Source organism: Periplaneta americana, chromosome 17 (genome assembly GCF_040183065.1).
Source record: "Periplaneta americana isolate PAMFEO1 chromosome 17, P.americana_PAMFEO1_priV1, whole genome shotgun sequence".
NCBI classification, from domain to species: Eukaryota; Metazoa; Arthropoda; class Insecta; order Blattodea; family Blattidae; genus Periplaneta; species Periplaneta americana.
In genome coordinates this window covers 27,125,718-27,149,345 of record NC_091133.1, presented here as the reverse complement: position 1 = coordinate 27,149,345, position 23,628 = coordinate 27,125,718, and the positions used below count along the sequence as shown (strand labels likewise).

Genomic DNA, 23,628 nt, shown 5'->3' with positions numbered 1-23,628 from the left:
AATAGTATTCAATTCATTAATATGTCACATCAACGGACGTATATACGTCACTCAAACATCGTAAGATGAAGATTACATTTGTAAAGTTTCTTTCCAGCCATAAGCAGTGCTGACTAAGATCAGACGCTATGGAGAGTACTCTACAACAGAGTCGCCAGTATGAAAGGATAATTCCGAGCCTTTGGTGTGAGACGAACTCGATAGCTCAGTGGTAGAGCGCCTGACCGGAGAACAGGAAGTCGCAGGTTCGATTCCCGCTTGAGGTTGTGAAAGTTTTCTTTCATACCATGGCATGATTGTGACTATAATAGTATTCAGTTCATGAAAATTATGTATTGAGGTGAGACATTCAATCTGTTCTAATGTGCTCCCTTCTCCCCTACCTCCTTTATGACCCTACTGCATTATATTATCCTTGTCAGTGTGTTTATTGAAGTGTTCAGTTAGATATTTCTCTAATTAAGAATTTAGTAAAGCGTATGGCATTTAAGATACTATCCAATTCTTTTAGTGTTATTTTATTATAATAAAATATAATTTTACAATCCAAGAAATTTTTATGATCACGTATCATTAATGACTTTTAATTTTGTAGTCAGTAGTTTCTATCAGAAGAAAGAAGTTAGTTTGCTAATATTTGAGTTCTTCCTTAGCACAGTGAAACTCTAAGAATCAGGATTTCATAGTGTTAGAATTCTGGCAATGATGTGACAGACATTCATTAAAAGATCTTGTATTGATCAGTGTGGTGTATCACTTGGTAAGTTCTAAATGCTTATTGCAGAAAAATAAATGTAAATAGTATCTAACTCCATTTTCAGTGTATTTGTTAAATTTCGACGCATTCAGAATTTATTCACATTAGTAATTAGGTTTACAATTTTTTTTTCTTTAGACAGATTGAGCTTGAAGTTTGCCAATACTACTGCGAAGTGTATATTATTTATTTTTCAATAAAACTGTTCAGTAATGACGCTGTTATATTTATTATTTTTATTTAAATTTTGTTGGAAAGTGTTTGAAGAAGGAGAATAACTTATAATTGGAAAGAATAAGATGCAGAAAGAAATATATTATTCCTAACAGTAATTGGGGGGGGGGGGGAGTGTGATATTACAGAGTAGGTAAATATAACCATGGCTATAAAATTTTATATTTATTTATTCGAATGACAGGTACATAGATAACTTATCTTTTACCTAAACACAACCTCAAGATTAAAAAAATTAACTTAATATAACTTAAAATTAAATCTAAAGAAGGAACTAAACAAAATCCTTAAAGAACTAAAAACTAAGAACTAAACAGAGGCATGAGGCTTCTCGCTTCCCAGTATCTGGCACATTCAGTCATTATATAGTAATGAATTTAAATACTATTATAGTCACAATCATGCCATGGTATGAAAGAAAAATTTCACAACCTCGAGCGGGAATCGAACCTGCGACTTCCTGTACTCCGGTCAGGCGCTCTACCACTGAGCTATCGAGTTCGTCTCACGCCAAAGGCTTGGAATTATCCTTTCATACTGGCAACTCTGTTATAGAGTACTGTCCATAGCGTCTGATCTAGTCAGCACTGCTTATGGGTTGAAAGAAACTTTACAAATGTAATCTTCATCGTACGATGTTTGGTGACGTATACACGTCCGTTGATGTGACATATTAATGAATTTAAATACTATTATAGTCACAATTATGCCATGGTATGAAAGTATATAGTACTTTAAAAATTGAATTTTCTTATACAGTATTAGAAGACCAGTCTGTTGTAAGTGTATCATAAGTTGAGGTGGAGCCGATACAAAATTAAAGAAGTTAATAAATTTCTTATATTAATGACAGGGACAATACTGATTATTTATTATCAGAGTGAATCGTAATTATGGAAGTGTAATATTTGGCACCATATGGAGAGGCATTCCCTGTAATGAACCATTATGATATTAAAAACATAGTTAATTGTATACTTTTAATTACGAGTAACAAATTTGTCTTATACTAAAAAGCTAATACCGGTACTTAATATTATCTCTCTTGTTGAAGGTGTACAAATATTGAATATAGTGTCCACACCTGTGGAGTAACGGTTAGTGCGTCTGGCTGCGAAACCAGGTGGCCCGGTCGGGGCAAGTTACCTGGTTAAGGTTTTTTCGGGGTTTTCCCTCAACCCAATATGAGCAAATGCTGGGTAACTTCCGGTGCTGGACCCCGGACTCATATCACCGTCATTATCACCTTCATCTCATTCAGATGCTGAATAACCTAAGATGTTGATAAAGCGTCATAAAATAACCTACTAAAAAAATTGAATATAGTAAATGTTTAAAATGAGGGATGGTACGTGATGTCATAATTAGACTAGTAATTTCCTTAAAGGTGCAACATAACAAGATAAAAGTCTTTTCTTTTACTTTCCTAATGAAATGCTATAAAATGATTAAGTCCATTTATTGAAGTTGGAAGAATATTGAAGAAATCACCTGAAGTATGTTATTGCCTGCCCCCTCTCCCCTGTTTGATTACTATCTATATAGAATATTCCTCTCTATGTCTACTTATTCTTGAAAATCTCTGTATAGTGTGAGAATAGACAAATCATACACTTTTCTTAACATTGCCAGTAGCAATTATCAAGAAAACTTTATTTTCCAGGTGCAGCAACTATTCAAAGAAACAATTCATTGCATTGACCTCAACTACAGAAGAACCTTCATCCAATGAGGAAGGAACAAATGAAGATTGTAATTCACTAAGTGAGGATATCTCACAGCCTAATGTGCAAGAGCCATATGATGACCTTTGTGCTTATGAAGTGTTTGGTCTACTTGACTCTTACGTTGATTCTAAAGAACCTAGTGAATTTGAAACAGATTTTAACTCAGAAATTTATGTAAATGATGACCACAACTATTTCGTAAATGACTGTGTGGGAGATCTTATGGATATGAGTTTTGAAAGTAAAGAAAGGTCAGGAAATGGGAGGCCACAACCTAGTCAGTGCCATTATTGTGACAAGATGTGTACTTCTGTTACATCATTGAAAAAGCATTTAAAACAGGAGCACAAAGATCTTAAAGAGTTTAGTTGTAAAGTATGTAATGAGACTTTCTTGTCTAAAAAGGCTCTGCAAACACACAAGTCATTTCATGATCAGACTACATACAGTGACAGTGAAGAAGGTGTGCACTTGTGTCATACATGTGGGAAAACGTTCAATGCTGCAAGTAAGTTGAGATGTCATGAGAAGAGGGCTCACCAAGAAATTCAAACTATCCAGGATTGTGAAAAGAAGCATACTTGCGAAGTTTGTGGTCTATCATTTCAGTTTAACAAGTACCTTAAGAAGCATATGTTGAAACATGGAGAAAAAAATTTTGTGTGTGAAACTTGTGGAAAGAGATTTGAAACCAATTATAAATTAAAAATGCATCAAGAATGTCATTCAGAACAACGTCCTTATGCCTGTAAGATCTGTGGATCAGCTTACAAGAGACATAGGAATCTTTTATCCCACGAGCAAGAAGTACATGGGATATTTTCTTTGGGACCAGGCAAGGAGAAAGAATCTTTGAGTTTCCCATGTGATGTATGCAAGAAGGAATTTACCACTCCAAAAAGAGCTGCTGCTCATATGCGTATTCACACAGGTGAACGGCCATTTCAATGTGAACAGTGTGGAAGTACATTTAGAATATATCAGTCACTCATGGTGCATCGTAGAGTAGTTCATGAAGGCAGGAAAGTATATGGAAATAAAGGTCTCTTCCCATGTCACATATGCAGAAAAATATTTTCTACGAAACATTACCGCAATGAACATGTCCGCATTCACACAGGAGAACGTCCTTATGTTTGTAAGATATGTGGAAGAGCTTTCACACATGCAACAAGTCTCATTCAACACAAAGCGTTGCATTCAGATATTAGACCCTACCCTTGTAAAGTATGTGATAAGGCATTTCGGCGACGTGAAACACTAATAATGCATATCCGTACACATACAGGTGAAAAACCATATGTCTGTGATATTTGTGGCCGAGGATTTGCTCAGCTGACTGACATGAAAAAGCACAGATTGAAAATTCATAATGTTTCTCATCAAAAGGAAAGTGCATCAGTATGATTGTCACTCGATTTATAAATTTCAGTATTAATTTTCTTTGATTTATTTGTATTGTCTGTTGTTATGCAGAGGAATGTGAAAGTTATTGTGTATGTTAATATGACATTGAAATAATTTGGTTTTGTTTCTTCATTGATATAAAATTAAAACAATGCAACTGATTATATACAGAGGAAGTGGATTGAAATATTTTCTGTAACATTTGAGTCACTACAATTAATTCAGGGGAAAATAACTATGATTGTTTGTTATTGATATGTATAAAATGAATTTCATAATAAAATGTTTCAGGTTATTCAGTGTTTAATTTGTATTTCATTCTACAGTATGAAGCATATTCATAAAGTGAAAGTCAGGGATATATTACCAATGATCAAAAGTTTTAAATAAGTTTACGTATGCCCTTTCTGTCGAAGTAAAACATTGAGTTTTACATCTATCAGTATTACTTTGTGAATTCATGTGATAGTCACTCTCCAATATTGGTTGAAACTGAACGAATTCCAGTTCATGCTCTGGTTTACGTGCAGTCAAAAACAAAATACATAGTCTGTTAACTGCTGAGGTCGTCCTCTTGCACAGTAATACATGCCCACACTGCACAATTTATGTTACAGTGGTCAACTGGCTAATGGTATTTGAACTTAGGTGAAGGGTGTGCTGTCCTAAGGAGACATGGATTAATCACTCCTTAAAAGTGATTTGCAGCATTAATCTAAAAATGAATAACATTGTAATATAGCATTATATCCCTTATGCAGAATGGAGAAATGCATTGTGGTCATCATTTTATTTTGATGTATTGAATAATAATTATATAACATGTTATGTACATTGTAATAATGAAAACTTGTAATTTTACCTGCTTATACTTCAACATCAACTCCATCCTTCTGGATCGCGAACTTTTCCGTGAGATTTTCATAAAATGACTGTTTACATTTTAAGTTGGTAAACACTTTCTTTTCATTTGACAACAAGCATATATAAGTCACTCAACCTTGCTTGTGTCAGAGTGCTTCAAAGGTAGGTGTTGATCCTCCTCGGGCAGAAAAGGAATATTCAATACAGCTTATGGTGCAAATAATAGTCAGCAACAGCTTAGCAAGCTTGTACACTTCACTGAATCCAAACGAGAAACCATTTTCACTCATAAATCTAAGGAACTCATAAACGTGTTGTTCATAAAATTATTAATCCGTAGAGAGCTAAAAGCTTATCCAGATGTGAGTCCGGAAATTTCTTCTCATATTCGTATTTGTGATGCTACAGTAATTGAAAATATTCCAATTTGTCACTCTGAGAAAACCTACAATCCATCTGAGAAATTGTACAACCAGTTATTTCCATATAAAAATACAGGTAATTATTTTCTTGTTCATTGTTGGACATAGCCCTTTAGAATTTTGTTGGTCCTCATTCTTCTTTGTCAAAGTGTTGGCCCATATTAATGGAAATGATTGTTCTCTATCAATGATTGTTTATGTCCCTTATTTTCTTGCTACAATACAATATGTTAAAATCATTCTCTTGTTCTCTCTCTCTTTTTCTCTCTAGAAAATTGTACAAGACATTGGTATAATTGAACAACTTTGAATATAATTCCAACAGAAATAGTGTTTCAAATTCATTAAGGAATGCCAGAAAACCACGAGATTTTATCTTTTCATCACTCTGCCAGTTATCAGTATGTTCAACAACATTTATAAATAACTCTCAAAACTTACATGTGTATTCTTGGACTGAATGAGAGAATGTAGATGTAAAATTCCATCTGATTGCAACAATTGGGGGTAGCCTGTTCTGTACACTCATCTCAAAAAAATGACAGACTCTTGTTTGGGTCAAAATCTAAGTTTTAACACGCAGTTGACTCGTTGTTTCAGAGGAAGATAGGTATGTGGCCTCCTAATCTATAATCAATTATCTAGGGTTAAAGGTCCACCGAGTTAGCTCTTTGGTAGTGTGTGTGCCTACAGACTAGCCAGCCAGGATTCAATTCCCGGCAGGGTCAGAAATTTTCTTGTAAAATTTCTACCTCTGGATTAGGAGAGATGGTGGTGCACAACTTCTAATCACTAAATTGTGCACCAATATCCCTGGGTTAAATCCAAAATCTCTCTCCAGTGCATATGATATGTCACTGTTGATAGTGATTAGTCTGTCGGATGGAGACGTTAAGCCTGGTGGCCCCCTTGGTGCTATTCTACAGGAGTAGGCTATGTGCCAGCACCGGGTTTTCTCTTCTCCCTTCCTCACCATCATCATCCTCATCCATTTTCTACACTACACTTACACGAACAATTAACATACACTCATCCTAATACACGACATCACTCTTCACAGATACACATCATGCATAATGTGGTCCGCTGAAGTGGTGTGCAATTTGAAAATGGGTCACAGTCCTGCCTTCTATCCGCAGTATGCAGAACCTGGGTCACGCAAGTGAAGTGAGTAGACATTAATCACACACACGCACATACACTCATCTAGGATTAATTGTATTTTCATCGCTCAGATGATCTTCATAACATTATCTGTGGTCTAGTGGATAGAACTCTGATTCATATATAAGATACTGAGGTTCAATCCCAGCTGGAGAAGTTTTTTGTTGTATAGGCACACCATGAACACGCAACAGCTTTTAAGAAAAACTCTAGAACTAAGCTACACTGGTAAAGTTTTTTGAAAGACAGGACCATCTCCTGAAATGTCTGTGTATATTAAAACATGTTCTTATCATCATCTTGGAAGAACTAGCCATATGCACCCCCTGCAACTGCCGATGAATTGTGGCAACTAATTCAAAATGCTTGCTGTGTCCTGGCAGATAGGCCAGATTTAATTTCAAATAGGCCTGTGCTATGGTCCATGTTCCAGGGATTGCAGATTGACTTCCGTCCAATGGTGTGACATGAAAGATGAAGTTCCTATTAAAAATGCGGATTTTAAAAGTCATTGAACTTATTTTATTTCAATTACCGGTATAGAAAATTATTTTGTGCAGTTATTATTTTATTTTTTTTTGGAAAATAATTCTTTCCTTCCTAGTTTCCTATGTCAATGCCTAGTATGCATGACTTTAATTTTAGGACATGCATTACCTGATTTAACTTTTAAAAAAATCTATAAATGCAAATGATTCGAACCTGGGAACTATGTGTGTGAGCTAGGTCAACACATTGTAATGCATGCCTTTTCATTATGCTGCTCCTGTATAGAAGTTTAAAGGCATACATTTCAAAAAGAAGTCGTGCTAACAGCTTAGTTTGAAACACATGTTATTTCACTGCGTAAAGTCATAAATTGAATTATATTTAATAATAATTTATTTTATTTTATTTTACTTGGCAAAGTTAAGGCCTTGAGGCATTCCTTTCCACTCAACCAAGTTTACAATATACAAATACATAAGTTATAATAGTAGTAATAATTAGTATTGTGGGATTTAATCGATTAATCTGATTGATTAATCGATCAATTTCTGTTTTAAGATTAATCAATCAAAAATATTTAATCAAATAATCGAGTCGATTAAAACATTGGTTGTACTTGATGTTAATTATTATTTTGTTAATACAAACTCAGACTAAAAATTCCGACAATATTCGTCTCTCAGAAATTACTTACTTCAAAGCACAATAGTACCGTTATTTTGTAATTGCAAAGCAGTTAGTATAGGGCAAATCTTTGCACAAACACTTCAGAAAGAGATGGAGATATCAGAAAGAGATGGAGATATGAGGACAGTGACCTGGTCTATCCCTATTGAAAGTTGAAACATAATATGAAACCCTTATTAAGTTTTATAGTTTTCCAAGAAAACTTCCACCTTGTTGCCAACTCATCTTCCTAACATATGAAATACATACTTTTCTAGAATTTGCCCCCACCCCTTAGCCTTGGCTACACTGTGTGCAAGTGAGAGTATTTATCTCCTTCTCTTTCTAAAATTTTGTAATCCAATTACAATAGGGGCCAGTCTGCTCTTTTGACCACTACAGTTTCTTTACTGAGTTTGTAGATGAAGCATGTGTGTTTAGTTTGCTAAAGAAAAAAAATCAGATTTCTGTGGTCTGTGAAAAGTGAAAACTCCATTATGTCATATTATGAGAATTTGAGAGGCTAACTCGATGAAACGTTTGGATTTAAATTGAATGATCGTGGAGAAGTGCTTGATAGAGAAAAGTTCTTTTGTGTTTAATGATAGAGGAAACATTATTAGTAAATGTAGAGCGGCACTTAATTCGGAGAATGTGAATGCACTCACATGTTTAAAATCATGCATGAAGCAATATTAACTAGATGAGTCTCCATACTTTCTTCATTTGTGTTTGTCTCAAAAATCCCTGGAGAAATTACACAATAAATTATAAGCCTATATAATAAATATGTTAGTAAATAACTAAAATAATATTGTTTTGTAATATAACAATACAGTATAAACAGATATACAACATTTTATACTAAACTTATGCTTATCACCGAACACAAATTAAATTTAATAATAGTATTGTATATTACAGTATATTAGAACTTTTTTCAAATTGATCAAAGCTCGATTAATCAATTAAATATTTTGATCACTCGACAGCACTAGTAATAATAATAATAATAATAATAATATTAGATACATAGTAAAAGGCTTGTTGAAATTTATCTCAGTTACTATTTAATCTGAACACATTAGAAATGTAAAGATCATTACTTATAACTAATATTTAGAAAGTAAAATTATTTAGATACTAGCTATACCCATGCATATGTTTTGCTGCACTATTTCAAATAAATATTATTGACTTATATCAACTATATTTTCGAATACAGCTTTGTTATTATTTAGTGAATAATAGCGTATAATAAATTGTAAGTTATTTGCTCCTGAATTATTTTCAAAATTGTGTCTAAAACCATGAATGCAACTGTTATTATCATGCAATACTCTCTGGAGTTGTTCATTTCTGCTTTTAAGCTTGGTATTATATTAGACCTAACAGAAAATTGGCCATAAAGATTGAAATTGATGCATTTGCTTTTTGTTAATGTCCTTAATATTTAATTTTGGAGTGGTCTTTTTCATTTTCAATTCACATCATTCTTCATAAGTACAGGATGATTCAGTGACTATGTTAAAAACTTTTAGGGATGATATAGGAGACAATCATATAGGAACCTATATCCGAAAACATTCCGTCTGGTAGTTACAAGGCTAAATATGTTAGAATCAACTCAAAGCCATCCTTTTGAAGTTTGGTTGCAGACGATCTCTTTCTGCAATTAATGTTAGTGATTCCTCATAAACATGGTGTAAGCTAGTTAGTATTGTAAATGAAATTTTAAACTTTGCAACTTGTTGGAAAACAACAAACATGACCAACAAAACAATCTGAAGTTTCAAATCTTATTAACTATCTTTGCACCTTATCATAATGGGAAATGCAAAAATGCCCAATATATTGCTCATTTCTACTTGTGAGAGGGGTTTTTAATTCGGGAATGGTGGAAGAGGTCGACCTTTCCTAACTATATCTAATTTCTCGTGAAGTGGATACAACGAAAATGGTTTTTCTAGCAGTTTCCTTACAGTAATGTTTTCTGTAATAGCACGGATTAAACTTTAATATTTTCACACTATAGAAGTGTTGAACATGCATACCTAAACATCACATTGCCAGCTTGTCACCTTATACCAGCTCATCTGCCATCTGTCTGACTGTAGGCTGATTGGTCTTAATACAGAACTACCTTACAAGTTAAAACACATTCAGCCCCCCTCTACAACTACCAGCACGTCCAGCTAAGAATATCACAGTTTGAACTGCTTATATGGTCATTGAGGTGTGTTTTGAAACAAAAGAACAGCCTATCATATGTCTTGTAGGTGTATTGAGGGAAGTATCAGTGCGCTCTCTCTAACAAGGGAAGTACTCGAGTTGTCAGAAAGAAATATTGGCTATTTCCATGTCATTAACAGGAATTAATGACATAGTTTTCGAATCTAAAAATAAATATCTGATTTTCCAGTGTGTTTAAGCACAGATAACCTTCACACTTCACATTACATACGAAATAAATCTCAATATACAATATAAAGAATTTCCATTTATGTCCATGCATTCAACATAGGACTTCAAACATCGCAAAAGTCATCATTTGTGAAAGTTGTCATAAAGTATATTTACATAAAAACTTTTTTACTAATGGTGGGTACTTAACTTTTCGCCATTCACCAATATAAATCCAGTTGAATACTTCAATTTACCAACAGAGTTGTTGGCCAGGGTGTGCCATAGAAGACTGGTCTGCGCTATATCGCTCTCTGGCCCAAATTTGAATGTCGGACTCGTGAATCGGATGACTCGAAATCTGAGAATACCAAACAGTGCAACCTGTTCAACAAATCTCCTATAATAATAATAGTAATAATAATAATAATAATAGTTTTATTTTTTCTGGCAGATTTAAGGCCATCAGGCCTTCTCTTCCACTCAACCTGGATCAAATCACATACAGAAAAATACATACCGGTATACAAATATTAACTTAAAAATAATAATAATGATAATAAAATATAAAAAGAGAGATTGAATACATATACACAATAATAATAATAATAATAATAATAATAATAATAATAATACAAAATAATAATAATAATTATATATATAATAAAAAAAGAGACTGAATACATAATCACAAACAGGAAAATACATTCTAGTATACAAGTATTAACTTAAAAAAAAAAGAATTATTGCATATGAATATAATCACACAACTAAAGGAATAGTACAATTAGTATGATCAGCACAGCATGGGTTACATTGAGACAATGACAGTTACCTAGATATTAGTGTTAATGGAAAAATAAAGTAATGACTGTATAAAATAATAATAATAATAATAATAATAATAAATAAAATTATACCTAAAAAACTAATTCTGTGCATTTAAAATATTTCTAAACAACCTAATTTTAAACAACTGAGGACTAAGACTACCCCTGATTTCCAGCAGCAGCGAATTCCATGAGCAGGCCATGGCTGTTGAGAAAGAACTTGAGTACAGAGATGTCTGATAACGTGGTATTGATAGCAACAGATTGTGCTGTGAACGTGTATTATGATTATGATGTGAAGCTAAGAGAATAAACCGAGAGGCAAGGTAGTTGGGTGTGGAATCATGTATAATTCGATATAGCAGGCAAAGAGAATGTACTAAACGTCGATCTTGCAAGTGGAGCCAGGAGAGTCGTAGAAAATATTCCGATATATGATCATGTCGGCGGATATTGAAAATAAATCGGATGCAGACATTATGTACACATTGAAGTTTTTGAGAAAGTTCCCAGAGATGGATTTGTCGCACGCTACTTATGTATTTGAATCGAGCTTGAATTGTTGTCACACTATTTTAGGCCTTCCATATTTTTTTCCTGAAAAAAGCAACAACCTTTCCTTTCATCTCATTAGTAATGGCGACAATTGATCGAACTTTATTTTCCGGCAGTGGTATATATTCTGATTGAGACAATTTGCCTTTGATTAATCTCCTTTATCTCCAACTTTAAGACTTTCAAGGCTTAAGCGGGCTTCAAGAAAAACATAATTATTAACACATTTAGCACATAACACATAACTCGTTTAGAACTAGTTTTTTTTTTTTATAATGCACGTGGTGCTGTTCAGCCTGATTGTAAAACGCAGCGAAATCCAAATGGCGAACACAATAAGTCTAGACTTTAGCTAAAAGCAAATATAGACTATGCTTTTTTTTATATTAAGTGAAAGTGTTAAATTTAGTTTAAAATAGTTTGAGACTTCTCCTAGGCCCAGTAGGATATACATACAAAATATTTAGTGAAAATGAAAAATAAAACGAAGTTCAAAAAAAAAAAAAAAAGCACTTGTTTTAGAATTAATCTGAAACACAATTAACATTTAAAGGCGACAATTACAGTTCTATTTTAAACATTTAAACAAATATCACATCAATATTTACATTTTGAAATATGGTCTACAATAAAAACACATTAGAAAGTGAATTGTATCACTGTTGACTGAACTAAAATTGTATGACACTTGTATTAGAACTCATCACAAACACAATGAACATTTAAAGACAACAAACCTATTTTAAAGTGTCGATTTCTAACATTAAATAAATATCATATCAACGTTAACATTAAAAAAAAAAGCGCACATATTAGGAAGTAAATATTATTTAATGTTGTATATTGGTTTTTAGACAGCCTACTTACTAGTACATGTTAAACTGAAATGGCATTTGGAATTGCATTGGATTTTATTTTTTAAACACATCTATTTGTTTGGCATTGGCTTTTGACAGATTTACAGCAACATTTCTGGATACCTCTACGGAATGGAGATTGTTTAGATACTGCATCTCTCAACGAAATAGGTACCTATAGGCTATTCAGTGCAGTACCTGAGATCAGCGCAGCAAAATACTGTTCTTCATTACGAGGAAACCAGTTTTTAATTGCTCCTGAAGTAGTGCCTATTCAATTAGACTCCGTTCCCAAAATCTGCAATCTTTCCTATAATATGCTTGTTCTCCAGAGGACCATGATCACTTTTTGACACATTAACATTAACTACTACACAACTGCCAACTTCTAATGACTGGAATTTTTTTGTTACCTGCTTACACCTATAATTTTTTCTGTCGCTCATTTTATACCCTCATGGTCTGAAACCTTTCGAAAGCAATTTCTTTTCATCTTTACAAATTAAACCTTATACTTTACTGTCATATTCTTCTGTTTTGGCTATGTCAGACTTGAGATAACAAGATAGTTGCATGCTCTGCAAGTTTCAGCATATGTCATTTCCTTTTGGCACTTAGAACAATAATTATTGAATAGAATTATGTATTTATGTTTTGCCATCTGAATAGCTTATCTTATGCTAAGTGAACAGTATTGGCAAAACACAATATGCCTGTAAAAAGAAATTTAATAATTATTGAGCTGTTTTGACTGTCCCTCCCTTCATTTGTAGGATGGCACAGATCATAAGATGTGCTGGGTTCTTCATTTTGTAGCATAATACACCTTTTTACCACGACACTGCCATGATATGATTGCAGAAATTTCCCAGTGCATCATCTGTGCTAATAGACATAACGTGCTCTGATAGCCCAGTACTTTGAAATTCCGAAAAGAGGTGTTCGTCAAATAATTTGGTGAAATGAATTCTTTTGCTACTGGATGAAGTAACAACCAATGGATCACTTCTTGGAGTTATTGTCTTCTATCCAACAAATGAAGATTGTTTTCTATTGCTCTGCTTAATGCTCTCATGTGCTTCAGGGTGACAAGGTCATTCATGAACAAGTCTGCAGTCAGACTACAAATTCATTAACTGCTTAATGATACCAGCAGTGAACTCTCGACCATTGTCACTTGATGGATCTGGGGAGATCCAAACTCTAAAAACACCTTCAAAAGTTCTAAAGCAACTATTGTTTTGATTACTGCAGTCTCAAATGCAAGTATTTAGCTGCTTAAACTCATCATCAGCAACAGATTTAAAATCAATTAGATTTCCCTTTCCTCGTACATTAAAATCTTTTAATAAGATAGGTCGGATTACAATGTTCTTTCTAGCATGAGATTTTTTTTTTTTTGCAAACTGCGCAAGGACACAATATTTCAATAGCAGGTTTGGTGATCAAACTTATTCTCAGACACATGTGTAAATAATTTTTATCTCGGCCGCAATGCCCACAGGATCTCTGAATAACTAATACAATTTCATAATAATTCAACTGCTATAACTTCACAACTCCCTCATTATGATCCTTCCTCTTAAAAATCAGGGTGTCCTCTTCCTCTTCTTCCATGTGATCGTACTTAGTACTTACATGATACTGAGACAAGATTCGTTTTCTCCCTGCAGTGATGACTACTTTTGCATTTGTAACTTTCTGGATAACCTCCTACATACATTGCTTTGTCCACAATTTTTTTTTTTTTAAGAATCGTGGCAGTTTTCGTAAAATTTATTCAGTTTAACATAGAATTCTTTTTTAAATCCATCGCAGTATTCTTCTTTAAATTCATCACTCTCAGTTATTTTGAACAGAGTAATAAGTCACAATCAGATGGAATATTAAAGTAATTATCAGACACTTGTATTCTGCCCTCTAACATTGTTGTGCAGTGATGAAGTTATTGTTGTCATCGCTGTAACAGTATAACAGTTCATTCATTAGAGGCGCAACTTCTGATGATGGAAAGACACAGTAAGATAGAAAAACTAAAACTTTACAATGCGGCCGAATGTAATAATTAGGCTGTAGTGCACAAAGTGTGTTGTAAAAAAGCTAGTCCAATTGAGTGTACATAGTTTTTATACAAAAAACCAATGTAATATAATATATGTGTACTAAGTGTGTTTAGTTAAGAGTTGAAACAAATAAGACATGAATACTGAAGCATCCAATGGTAGATACTGTGAGAAAATAATGTTACAGTCAACTACTATTATTGTTTCTGTTGCTGCTGTTACTACTGCTACAAGTATATTACCGTTTTTTCTTATATAATATTTCTATGATACTCTTATTTATGTGCAACACAGTAAAATTAATTCGATGTGTATACGTAACTTCAAAACTTCATATGAATTTCGTCATCACAGTAGTAGTGAAATTAAATATATTTGTTGTACCTTGCCAAAATTAATAAGCAAGCGTAATTTTTTTCCAGGTGCAGCAGATCAAAGACACAAAGCAAAATATTGGAACCTTGTAATGAAGTTGCACATATGGCCACAGAAGAGCCCAATGATGTAGACATTTCGGACACAAGAGTTCTGTCTCATTCACTTAGTCAAGAACCTTTAGATGATCTTTCTGCTCATGAAGTATTTGAACTTGGAATTATTCCAAATGATGGACAAGAAAGAAATTATTCTGATGCTGATCCAAAATCAGAGATTGGTTATGACTGTGATGACAATATCCATTCTCATGCCAGTTATATGAAAGACAATGACTATGTCAGCAAGCAACTTGAAGATGTTGATGATTTTCAAAGCAAAGAAACACAGCTTTATCATTGTCAACACTGTGGGAGGGAATATGGTTGTACTTCTTCGTTAAAACAGCACTTGAAAATAGATCATAAAAAACTTACTGAACATAGATGTAGAATATGTAATGAAGTATTTACATCAAGGACTAAATTGCAGAATCATAGAATTACACATGATCCAAGTGTTTGGAATGAATTAGAAATAACACACCTTTGTCATACATGTGGAAAAACGTTTAACACATCAAGTAAATTGAGGTGCCATGAAAAGAGAGTTCATCAACGTATACCAATTATTCTTCTCGGGGAAAAGAAGCATATCTGTGAAGTATGTGGATTGGCTTTTCAGTTTAATAAATATCTAAGAAAACATATATTAAAACATGGAGAGAAAAACTTTGTATGTGAAACATGTGGAAAAAGATTTGAGACTAATTATAAACTTAAAATGCATCAGGAATGCCACTCAGAACAGCGACCATATGTTTGCAAAATTTGCGGATCGGCTTATAAGAGACATAGAAATCTTTTATCACATGAACAGGAAGTGCACGGAATATTTTCATTAGGCCCAGGGAAAGTAAAGGAATCTCTGAGTTTTCCATGTGGTGTATGCAAGAAAGAATTCACAACACCTAAGAGGGTAGCAGCTCATATGCGAACTCATACTGGTGAACGTCCATTCAGTTGTGAGCACTGTGGACATGCTTTCAGAATATACAGTTCCCTTCTTTTCCATCGAAGAGTCATTCATGAAGGTCGGAAAGTTTATGGCAATAAAGGAGTCTTCCCCTGTGAAGTATGTGGTAAAGTTTTTTCAACCAAACAATACAGAGATATTCACCTTCGAATTCACAAAGGGGAGAAACCTTATGTTTGTAAGATATGCAATCGTGCTTTTACACAGAGGACTAGTCTTGTTAACCACTCCGCTCTGCATTCTGATCACCGCCCGTACCCATGCCATCTCTGTGAAAAGGCATTTCGTCGTCGAGAAACACTTGTGATTCACATCCGCACACACACAGGGGAGAAACCCCACGTTTGTGAAATATGTGGTCGTGGTTTTGCCCAACTCACAGATATGAAGAAACATAGACTGAAAATTCATAATGTTGTAATACCAAGAAAGAATTGATTTGAGTGCATCTTTCATTGTTATGCATGTTCAGCACTTTCATGATATTGTGTAATTCAGTATATCAGTTGTTCATTGTATAATGTTAGTTGCAATAACCTTGTAAAGTGTAGAAATTACATCTACTGTGCTAATGATTGCCTTGCAGCTTGCTCAAGTGTACAGTTCTAGAAGATATTTATTAACAGTGATGTGTATCATACCTCTGTAGAATTCAAAATGACAGGTGTGAAATGTATATTGAATTTTTGGCTGTATATAGAATCAAAATAAGATCACTAAAGCCAGAGTAGTACACTGTGTCCACAAAAACATTCAAAACTGCTATAATTGTGTAATTATGCTTATGAAATTCATACCAGTGCCATTAGAAAGAACAGCTCAAATAATTTCTGGGGATGTGTATTTGTAATTATTGGTGGAAAACAGTAGATAGTACTATGAGAAAAAAAAGACACTGTTGTCGCTCTTTTGCTTGTCATTGTGGCATTGTTAGATAGAAGCAAATTGTCTTGAATGGTGTGAATGTTTATATTTCAACTTAGTATGAATTCTGCAGCATTTAGAGATTTATGGCGAATCCACAGAAACTTAGTTGGTGTGTATTGGAATACCATAGCATGCGGAGTGTAGTGAGAGTTCAGCATGCCTTGAGACAGGAGTTTCAATGTGCGGCATCTATTGACGAGATAATTCTGAGGTAGTACAATACACACCTACGTTCACACCATTTAACACAATTTGCTTCTATTCAACAATGCCACAATGACAAGTGAAAGAGCAGGAACAGCATCTTTTTTTTCTTTTTTGTTATGGTACGCTCTATTGTTTTCTGCCAACAATTACTTATTACACATCCCCAGAAATGTTTTAAGCCGTCTTTCTAATGGAACTGGTATGAATTTCATAATACAAATTGTAGCGTTTATAATCACGGAATATTTCTGTGGACACAGTGTACATTGATTAAGACAAAAATATTTTTAAAGCTACACATTTTCTCTCCTTACATTATAAGCATTGTAGTACTAATTTTAGTTTTTTTTGTAGTTAAGTTACAAAATAATATTAAAAAGTTGAGATACAGCTTACAGAATAATGAAATGGATTTGTTTCTCCTCTGTTTCTTACTTCTGTAAGAAATGATTATTTGGTCTGGATTTTTTTCATTAATCTTTTCTAATATAAAGATGGTACCTAACAACACAGCATGTGTCATATATTTCTATAACTTTTTCTTTTATATTTCTTAATACAGAGACATGTCGATCAGAGTAGTACATTTGCACATACTATCGAGATGAGAGTAAATTTCTCCAGCTCAGCTGTTGTTCATCATGTATTACAATAACTCTCATTAAGCTGCAAAATGAAACAATTCAAAAGTGATTTATAACCGTTTTCAATTTAACTTATACCTTGCATCTTTTTTTTTTTCTGTGAAATTAAATTTACCTTTAAGAATAATAACATGTTCAGTCACATTTTATAACCTTCTTATAATACGTTTGTAAGCATATTTTTAGACGAAAAATATGTTTGCTAGATATATTACAGTTATTGAAGTTCGTTGCTTTTGATGTATATTTCAGTAGTACCAATATTATACTACTAAGTTTTATCAAATTGACAAATTATGATCAAGGTCATTAAATGAAAATCAAACACAGACCTGGACTTATTCTTCAAAACTTCACATGTTTTATGTTCTAATAATGCATTTGAGTCATACATTGTTCTGCCAAATGTGGTTATAGTAGCACCAAAGGACAATAGAAATTTTAACATAAAGCAAACAATTTGTGTTGTTCACTGAGATACTTTTAACACTGTTATTTCATCATCATCATCTTAATCGTAGACTGCATGGTTTAGGCCTATGCCCTGTTCCTACTGGGATATGGTAATTTTTTATACTTTGTAAATGTTTATACCACTTGGATCTGTAATTTTCTACAACATCTGGAATCCACCTTATTAAGATTATTATACTGTTCCCTCACTCTCTACTTAGTTCAAACTGCAGTGCACCTTCATTAAGTTTACTTCTGGTATAGAAGTAATATTGCATTAATAATACAGTAAAATTATTCTGTAAATCTAATTAGTGCTCATACAGTTCACATCTTCTATACTATACTATATATTATAATGGTTTTCATATTGTACAGTTTGTTAGGACTTTTCATCTAGGAAATTAACTGTGTGTTCATATTCATTGAAACTTCCATATTACAAGTTTGGTATATTCTTAATCACAATAATAATTAGATGGTATTCTAATTAGTATGTTTCAATAAATCATTTTACCCTAAGTAGAGAGTCTTACATTTCCTTAATTTCTACAGAAAAATTTTCATGTAATATTTTTAAGGAAGTATGTCAAAATTGTCAAGCCATGTTTTTCTAATATCCAGCAGTTATATCTTGTATTTATCTCTTGAGTACCAAATAATTTTATCAGCTGATAAAACATAGTGAATGACGGGAAAAGCATGTTTAATAACAAGGTATAGTTTGTTCATGTTTTCATTTTGATTGCTGTCTACGAAAGATTTTGGGTTTGGTAACTGTTGAGATTTAACTTCTCCACTAGGTACTTGTATTTTACATCCTCAGGGTGGTATTTCTCGAATTAGGGAATGCTGCAAAGCCCAGAATCTTCTCTGATAGGGATTATTAATTTAAAACGACATTTTCAGTATAGACCCTGCATTTCTGAGACAATAATTTAACCCTAACGAAAGTGTTAAATCAGTGACATTAAGTAGAAAGATACTGTTCCTGTATCCTGAATATTGTGTATATTAGTCATATACATGTGAGAAGTTCTATAACTACGTCTTGTATAAATTATTTTAATGATACATGTTTATTTCATGTGTTTCTATTCATTTAAATGTGTTAATTTACATATTAACTTGATTCATGAAAGGAAATGGTGGAATCTTTTAATCTTGTAACGTTGAGGATTGCTTTGTTTTCAGATATGGTGAGTCATCTGATGATAATGATGAAGAATATCAGCTGTGTGTGATAGAAGTCTTAAGCTCGCCATCAAGAGATGAAGAAGATGTAGATGTTGATGATGACGATGAAGTATTTGGTGATGATATGTCTGCACAAGAATTATTTGGTACTAATAAAGAGAATTCAGATGACAGTCTCTTAAAAGACGAGTCACAGACTGTACATGATATAAATAATCATTCTATTCAGGAAAAATATTCATGTGAGACAGATATTATGTCAGTTGAGTATCATGAGGATGCTTATGATTATTCTGAATGTATCAATCTGCAGGCTGAATTGAGACTCAGTGAAGATGTTGACATTAATGATGGCGTTGCTGATGAACAAAAATTGAACAATAATATTGAAGAGCAGGAAGATGTCATTTCAAGTTTTACTGTTACACAAGATTGTAATTCTTCACTTGATACTAGTCTCAAAGATCACACTTCTACATTGAACAATGAATACCAATGTTGGGGTGAAAAGACACAGCATCAAGAACACAGTAAAGAGAACATACCAGAAAATGTCTTAAATGAGACTACCAGTGGCTTTATAAATGTGTATACATGTTCTCTTTGTGATGAAGATTTTGTATCTTTCGCAGAACTGACTGCGCATGTGAAATGTCACATTCCAGGAAAAGCTAAACCAGAACATAACTGCACTGTGTGTGGCAGAAGTTTCCTCACAGCTTGTGCCTTAGAAAGTCATGTGAAATTGCGTTCATGTAAGCTAGAGAAATGTGATTTGTGCGAAGAAACCTTTAAGAATAAAAACTTACTCACACTTCATAAACTGACCCACAGTACAAGTCATACACACCCATGCGACCACTGCAAAAGAAAGTTTGTATTTGCTTCCTCTTTGGAGCAACACATGATTGTCGATCACAAAGATAAACTTGAATTTGTATGTTTAGGCTGTAATAAAATCTTTCACTCAAAATTGGAATTGCAGTTGCATAGAAAGAATCATCCAAGAGCAATTTTTAAAAAGAAAGGTAAATGTTTCAATTACTTATGTTATGTTTGTGGGCGTGTATTTGATACTTTTCGTAAATTGAGAACTCATGAAAAAAGAATCCACGAGGGCAGTGTAATGCAACAGAATTCCATGCATATCTGTGAAGTATGTGGAAAAACGTTTAAATTCCCAGCATTACTGAAGAATCATGCAGTTATGCATCAAAGACAGAGGGAACATTTTGTTTGTGAGATATGTGGGGTTGTGCGCAAGAACAAATGGTTACTGCAACAACATCAGACTTCTCATAACAGTCGTCGAGATCATATTTGCCTAATTTGTCACATGGCATACAAAACTTCCAGCACATTGATGGTACATCAGAAAAACTGTCACGGGATTGTAGCTCCAGTACAAGTGGTAGATAAAAATAGTGTAAATTTTTCGTGTGAATTTTGCCATAAAAAGTTCACGACCAAAGAGAAGTTGAATATCCATATTAGGATTCATACTGGTGAACGTCCATTTCATTGTAAAGCATGCAACAAAGGCTACAGCTCTCGAAATGCACTTCATTTACATCAAGCTATTAATCATAGGATGTACCATAACAGGATAAAACAGGCATTCACATGTCACATATGTAATAAGACATTTACCTCGAAAACTTCACGAAATATGCACTTGAATGTTCATGTAGGCAACCGTCCATTCAGATGTAACATTTGTAACAAAGGTTTCTCCCGAAAGGGTGGGCTTATTCAACATATAATGTATCATACAGACGTTAAATCATATATGTGTAATCTCTGTGGTAAAGCATTCCTTCGTAAATCACATCTGAAAATGCACATTCATACTCACACAGGTGAAAAGCCCCACGTCTGTGATATTTGTGGTCGAGCTTTCTCCCAGCTGGGTGACATGAATAAGCATAGGAAAAAACTGCACAATGTGGCTGAGAATAATTCAGAAAATTGTGAACTGTCTTCATGAGACTACAATTTTTATACATTGTTAAAAGTGTATACTAAATTTATTTCACTATTCATATTTTGACAAAAAATGTTCATTGTTTTATCTTACTAGCATATCAAGTTGCTAAAGCTTTGCATTTTGAAAGGAGTTATTTTGTAACAAACTGTTTCCCTTCATGAAATCAACGTTTTGTTCATAATTAAGATATTGTAACTTTTCAGTTTGTTAGAAAATAAAGACTCTGGAAATGGCTCCCTACTTTTTATCATTAATGAATTCGTGTTATTTAATACTCTTGTTCCTCTCCCTCGTTGTTTACAAATGTGAGAATTGCATCTTCGTATTCTCTCTTCATGTGTATGAATAAAAAACTTATGCTTACAATAATTGAGTGTCCTTTTTGTTTGTTATCTGGATTGCAACTTACTAGAACCATCTACTTATATACTTTTTCTCTCAACGATATTTCTATATAATAATCCATTATTTGCTTTTCTAGTGTTTTTCTACATTCTCACAAAAAAAAACTTACAATACAATTGTAATTAGTATTTTATACAATGCAGAAATATGTGACAGAAAATGAGAGAGAAAGCTTGATAAAGTCTGTATGTTGTGTAGAGTCGCAATAATCAATATTGATTTGCTTAATCTACATCAAATACCTTGAAACTATTAACATTGGTATTTATTAAGAATAATAATGTTGGTGAGAGAGCACCTTGGCGGTCTGGTTGGGGGTTTAAGTGTCCAGCTACTGCAGTGGATTTCGTGATGGTGATAGAGTGCCTCAAGTCGTGGCATCAGATTTCTCTGGGCTAGAGAAAACACTGAACTTCAGACAAAATGATATCACATTCATAATAAAATCGCGATATAACCATTGTAGTTAAAGCAACTAGCTATAAATAAAATTTAAAAAATATAATAATAATAATACCCATAAATTAATTAATTAATTATGTCTCATGACCAGATATTGTACGAAATGGAAATATGAAAATTGGAAATTTATCCTTTGAAGAGGTGGAAAAATTCAAATACAGTCAACGCTCGATAACTCGTACTAAAGAGGGCAGAGATCTGTCTGAGTTACAGAAAGTCCATCTTATTGAAGGGAAATAAAGTTGTACGTTAGGAATGAACACTAACGCCATAAATGTTATCTATATGGTAGCAATATTATATTGAACTCTAATGCAACAAGGTTATCAATACATACCAGGTAAAACAGAAACACAAATAACACAGGTAGTGGACAAAGTGCATTAATCAGAGGCTGCTGTAATTCGACTGGTCTATTATAGGAGCATGATAGTGATTGAGCTGCCACTTTGTTGTTGTTTTTCCCAGCAAAACGTTAAAAAAATTGTCAATCTCCTTTTGTGAAAATTTTTTATGTTCCTTGTACAGTCCTACCAGAATGTGTCTGTCACTTTCATAAATAAAATTTTATTTTCGAAAAATTTTGATCCGAGTTATCCAAAGTCCAAGATATCGGGGTCCGAGGTATTGTGCGTTCACTGTATCTTAGAGCAACAGTAACAAATATAAATGATACTCAGGAGGAAATTAAACACAGAATAAATATGGGAAATGCGTGTTATTATTGGGTTGAGAAGCTTTTATCATCTAGTCTGCTGTCAAAAAATCTGAAAGTTAGAATTGATAAAACAGTTATATTACCGGTTGTTCTGTATGGTTGTGAAACTTGGACTTTCACTTTGAGAGATGAACAGAGATTAAGGGTGTTTGAGAATAAGGTTCTTAGGAAAATATCTGGGGGTAAGAGGGATGAAGTTATAGGATAATGGAGAAAGTTATACAATGCAGAAACTGTACGCATTGTATTGTTCACCTGACAGAATTAGGAACATTAAATCCAGATGTCTGAGATGGGCAGGGCATGTAGCACTTATGGGCGATACCAGAAATGCATATAGAGTGTTAGTTGGGAGGCTGGAGGAAGAAACCTTTGGGGAGGCCGAGACGTAGATGGGAGGATAATATTAAAATGAAGATTAGGGAAGTGGGATATGATGATAGAGACTGGATTAATCTTGCACAGGATAGGGACCGTTGTGGGCTTATGTGAGGGCTGCAATGAACCTTTGGGTACCTTAAAAGCCATTAAGTGATGATGATGATAATAATAATAATAATAATAATAATAATAATGTAGCTTTAGCATTTACAGTTCTTACTGGAAAATCCTGTTTTGGTTTTTAAGTAAATTACGTAAATAAATTTGCTGTAGAAGATTTATATTCATTTCCAAAATTCAACTCTAATCATACTAGTTTTAGAAGTAATGCACAGTAAAACTTGGATAATTTGTTTTAAA

General features: G+C 33.4%; 1 protein-coding gene across 9 annotated transcripts in view; it reads left to right on the top strand.

The window, feature by feature from the left end:
• The window catches only part of LOC138693202 (retinol dehydrogenase 13-like), a 544,367-nt gene that overhangs the window by 324,996 nt on the left and 195,743 nt on the right, over positions 1-23,628 (top strand). For 3 of the 9 annotated variants that reach the window (XM_069816947.1, XM_069816948.1, XM_069816946.1), the window contains exon 6: positions 19,313-21,536. The exons of 4 other annotated variants lie outside the window; for them this stretch is intronic. In XM_069816947.1, coding sequence (XP_069673048.1) covers positions 19,313-21,302 — 1,990 coding nt within the window. In that variant the 3' untranslated portion in view covers positions 21,303-21,536. Of the gene's footprint in view, positions 1-2,654; positions 4,421-14,860; positions 17,413-19,312; positions 21,537-23,628 lie in introns of those variants that run through there. 2 more of the 9 variants (XM_069816958.1, XM_069816956.1) reach the window with 2 other exon arrangements.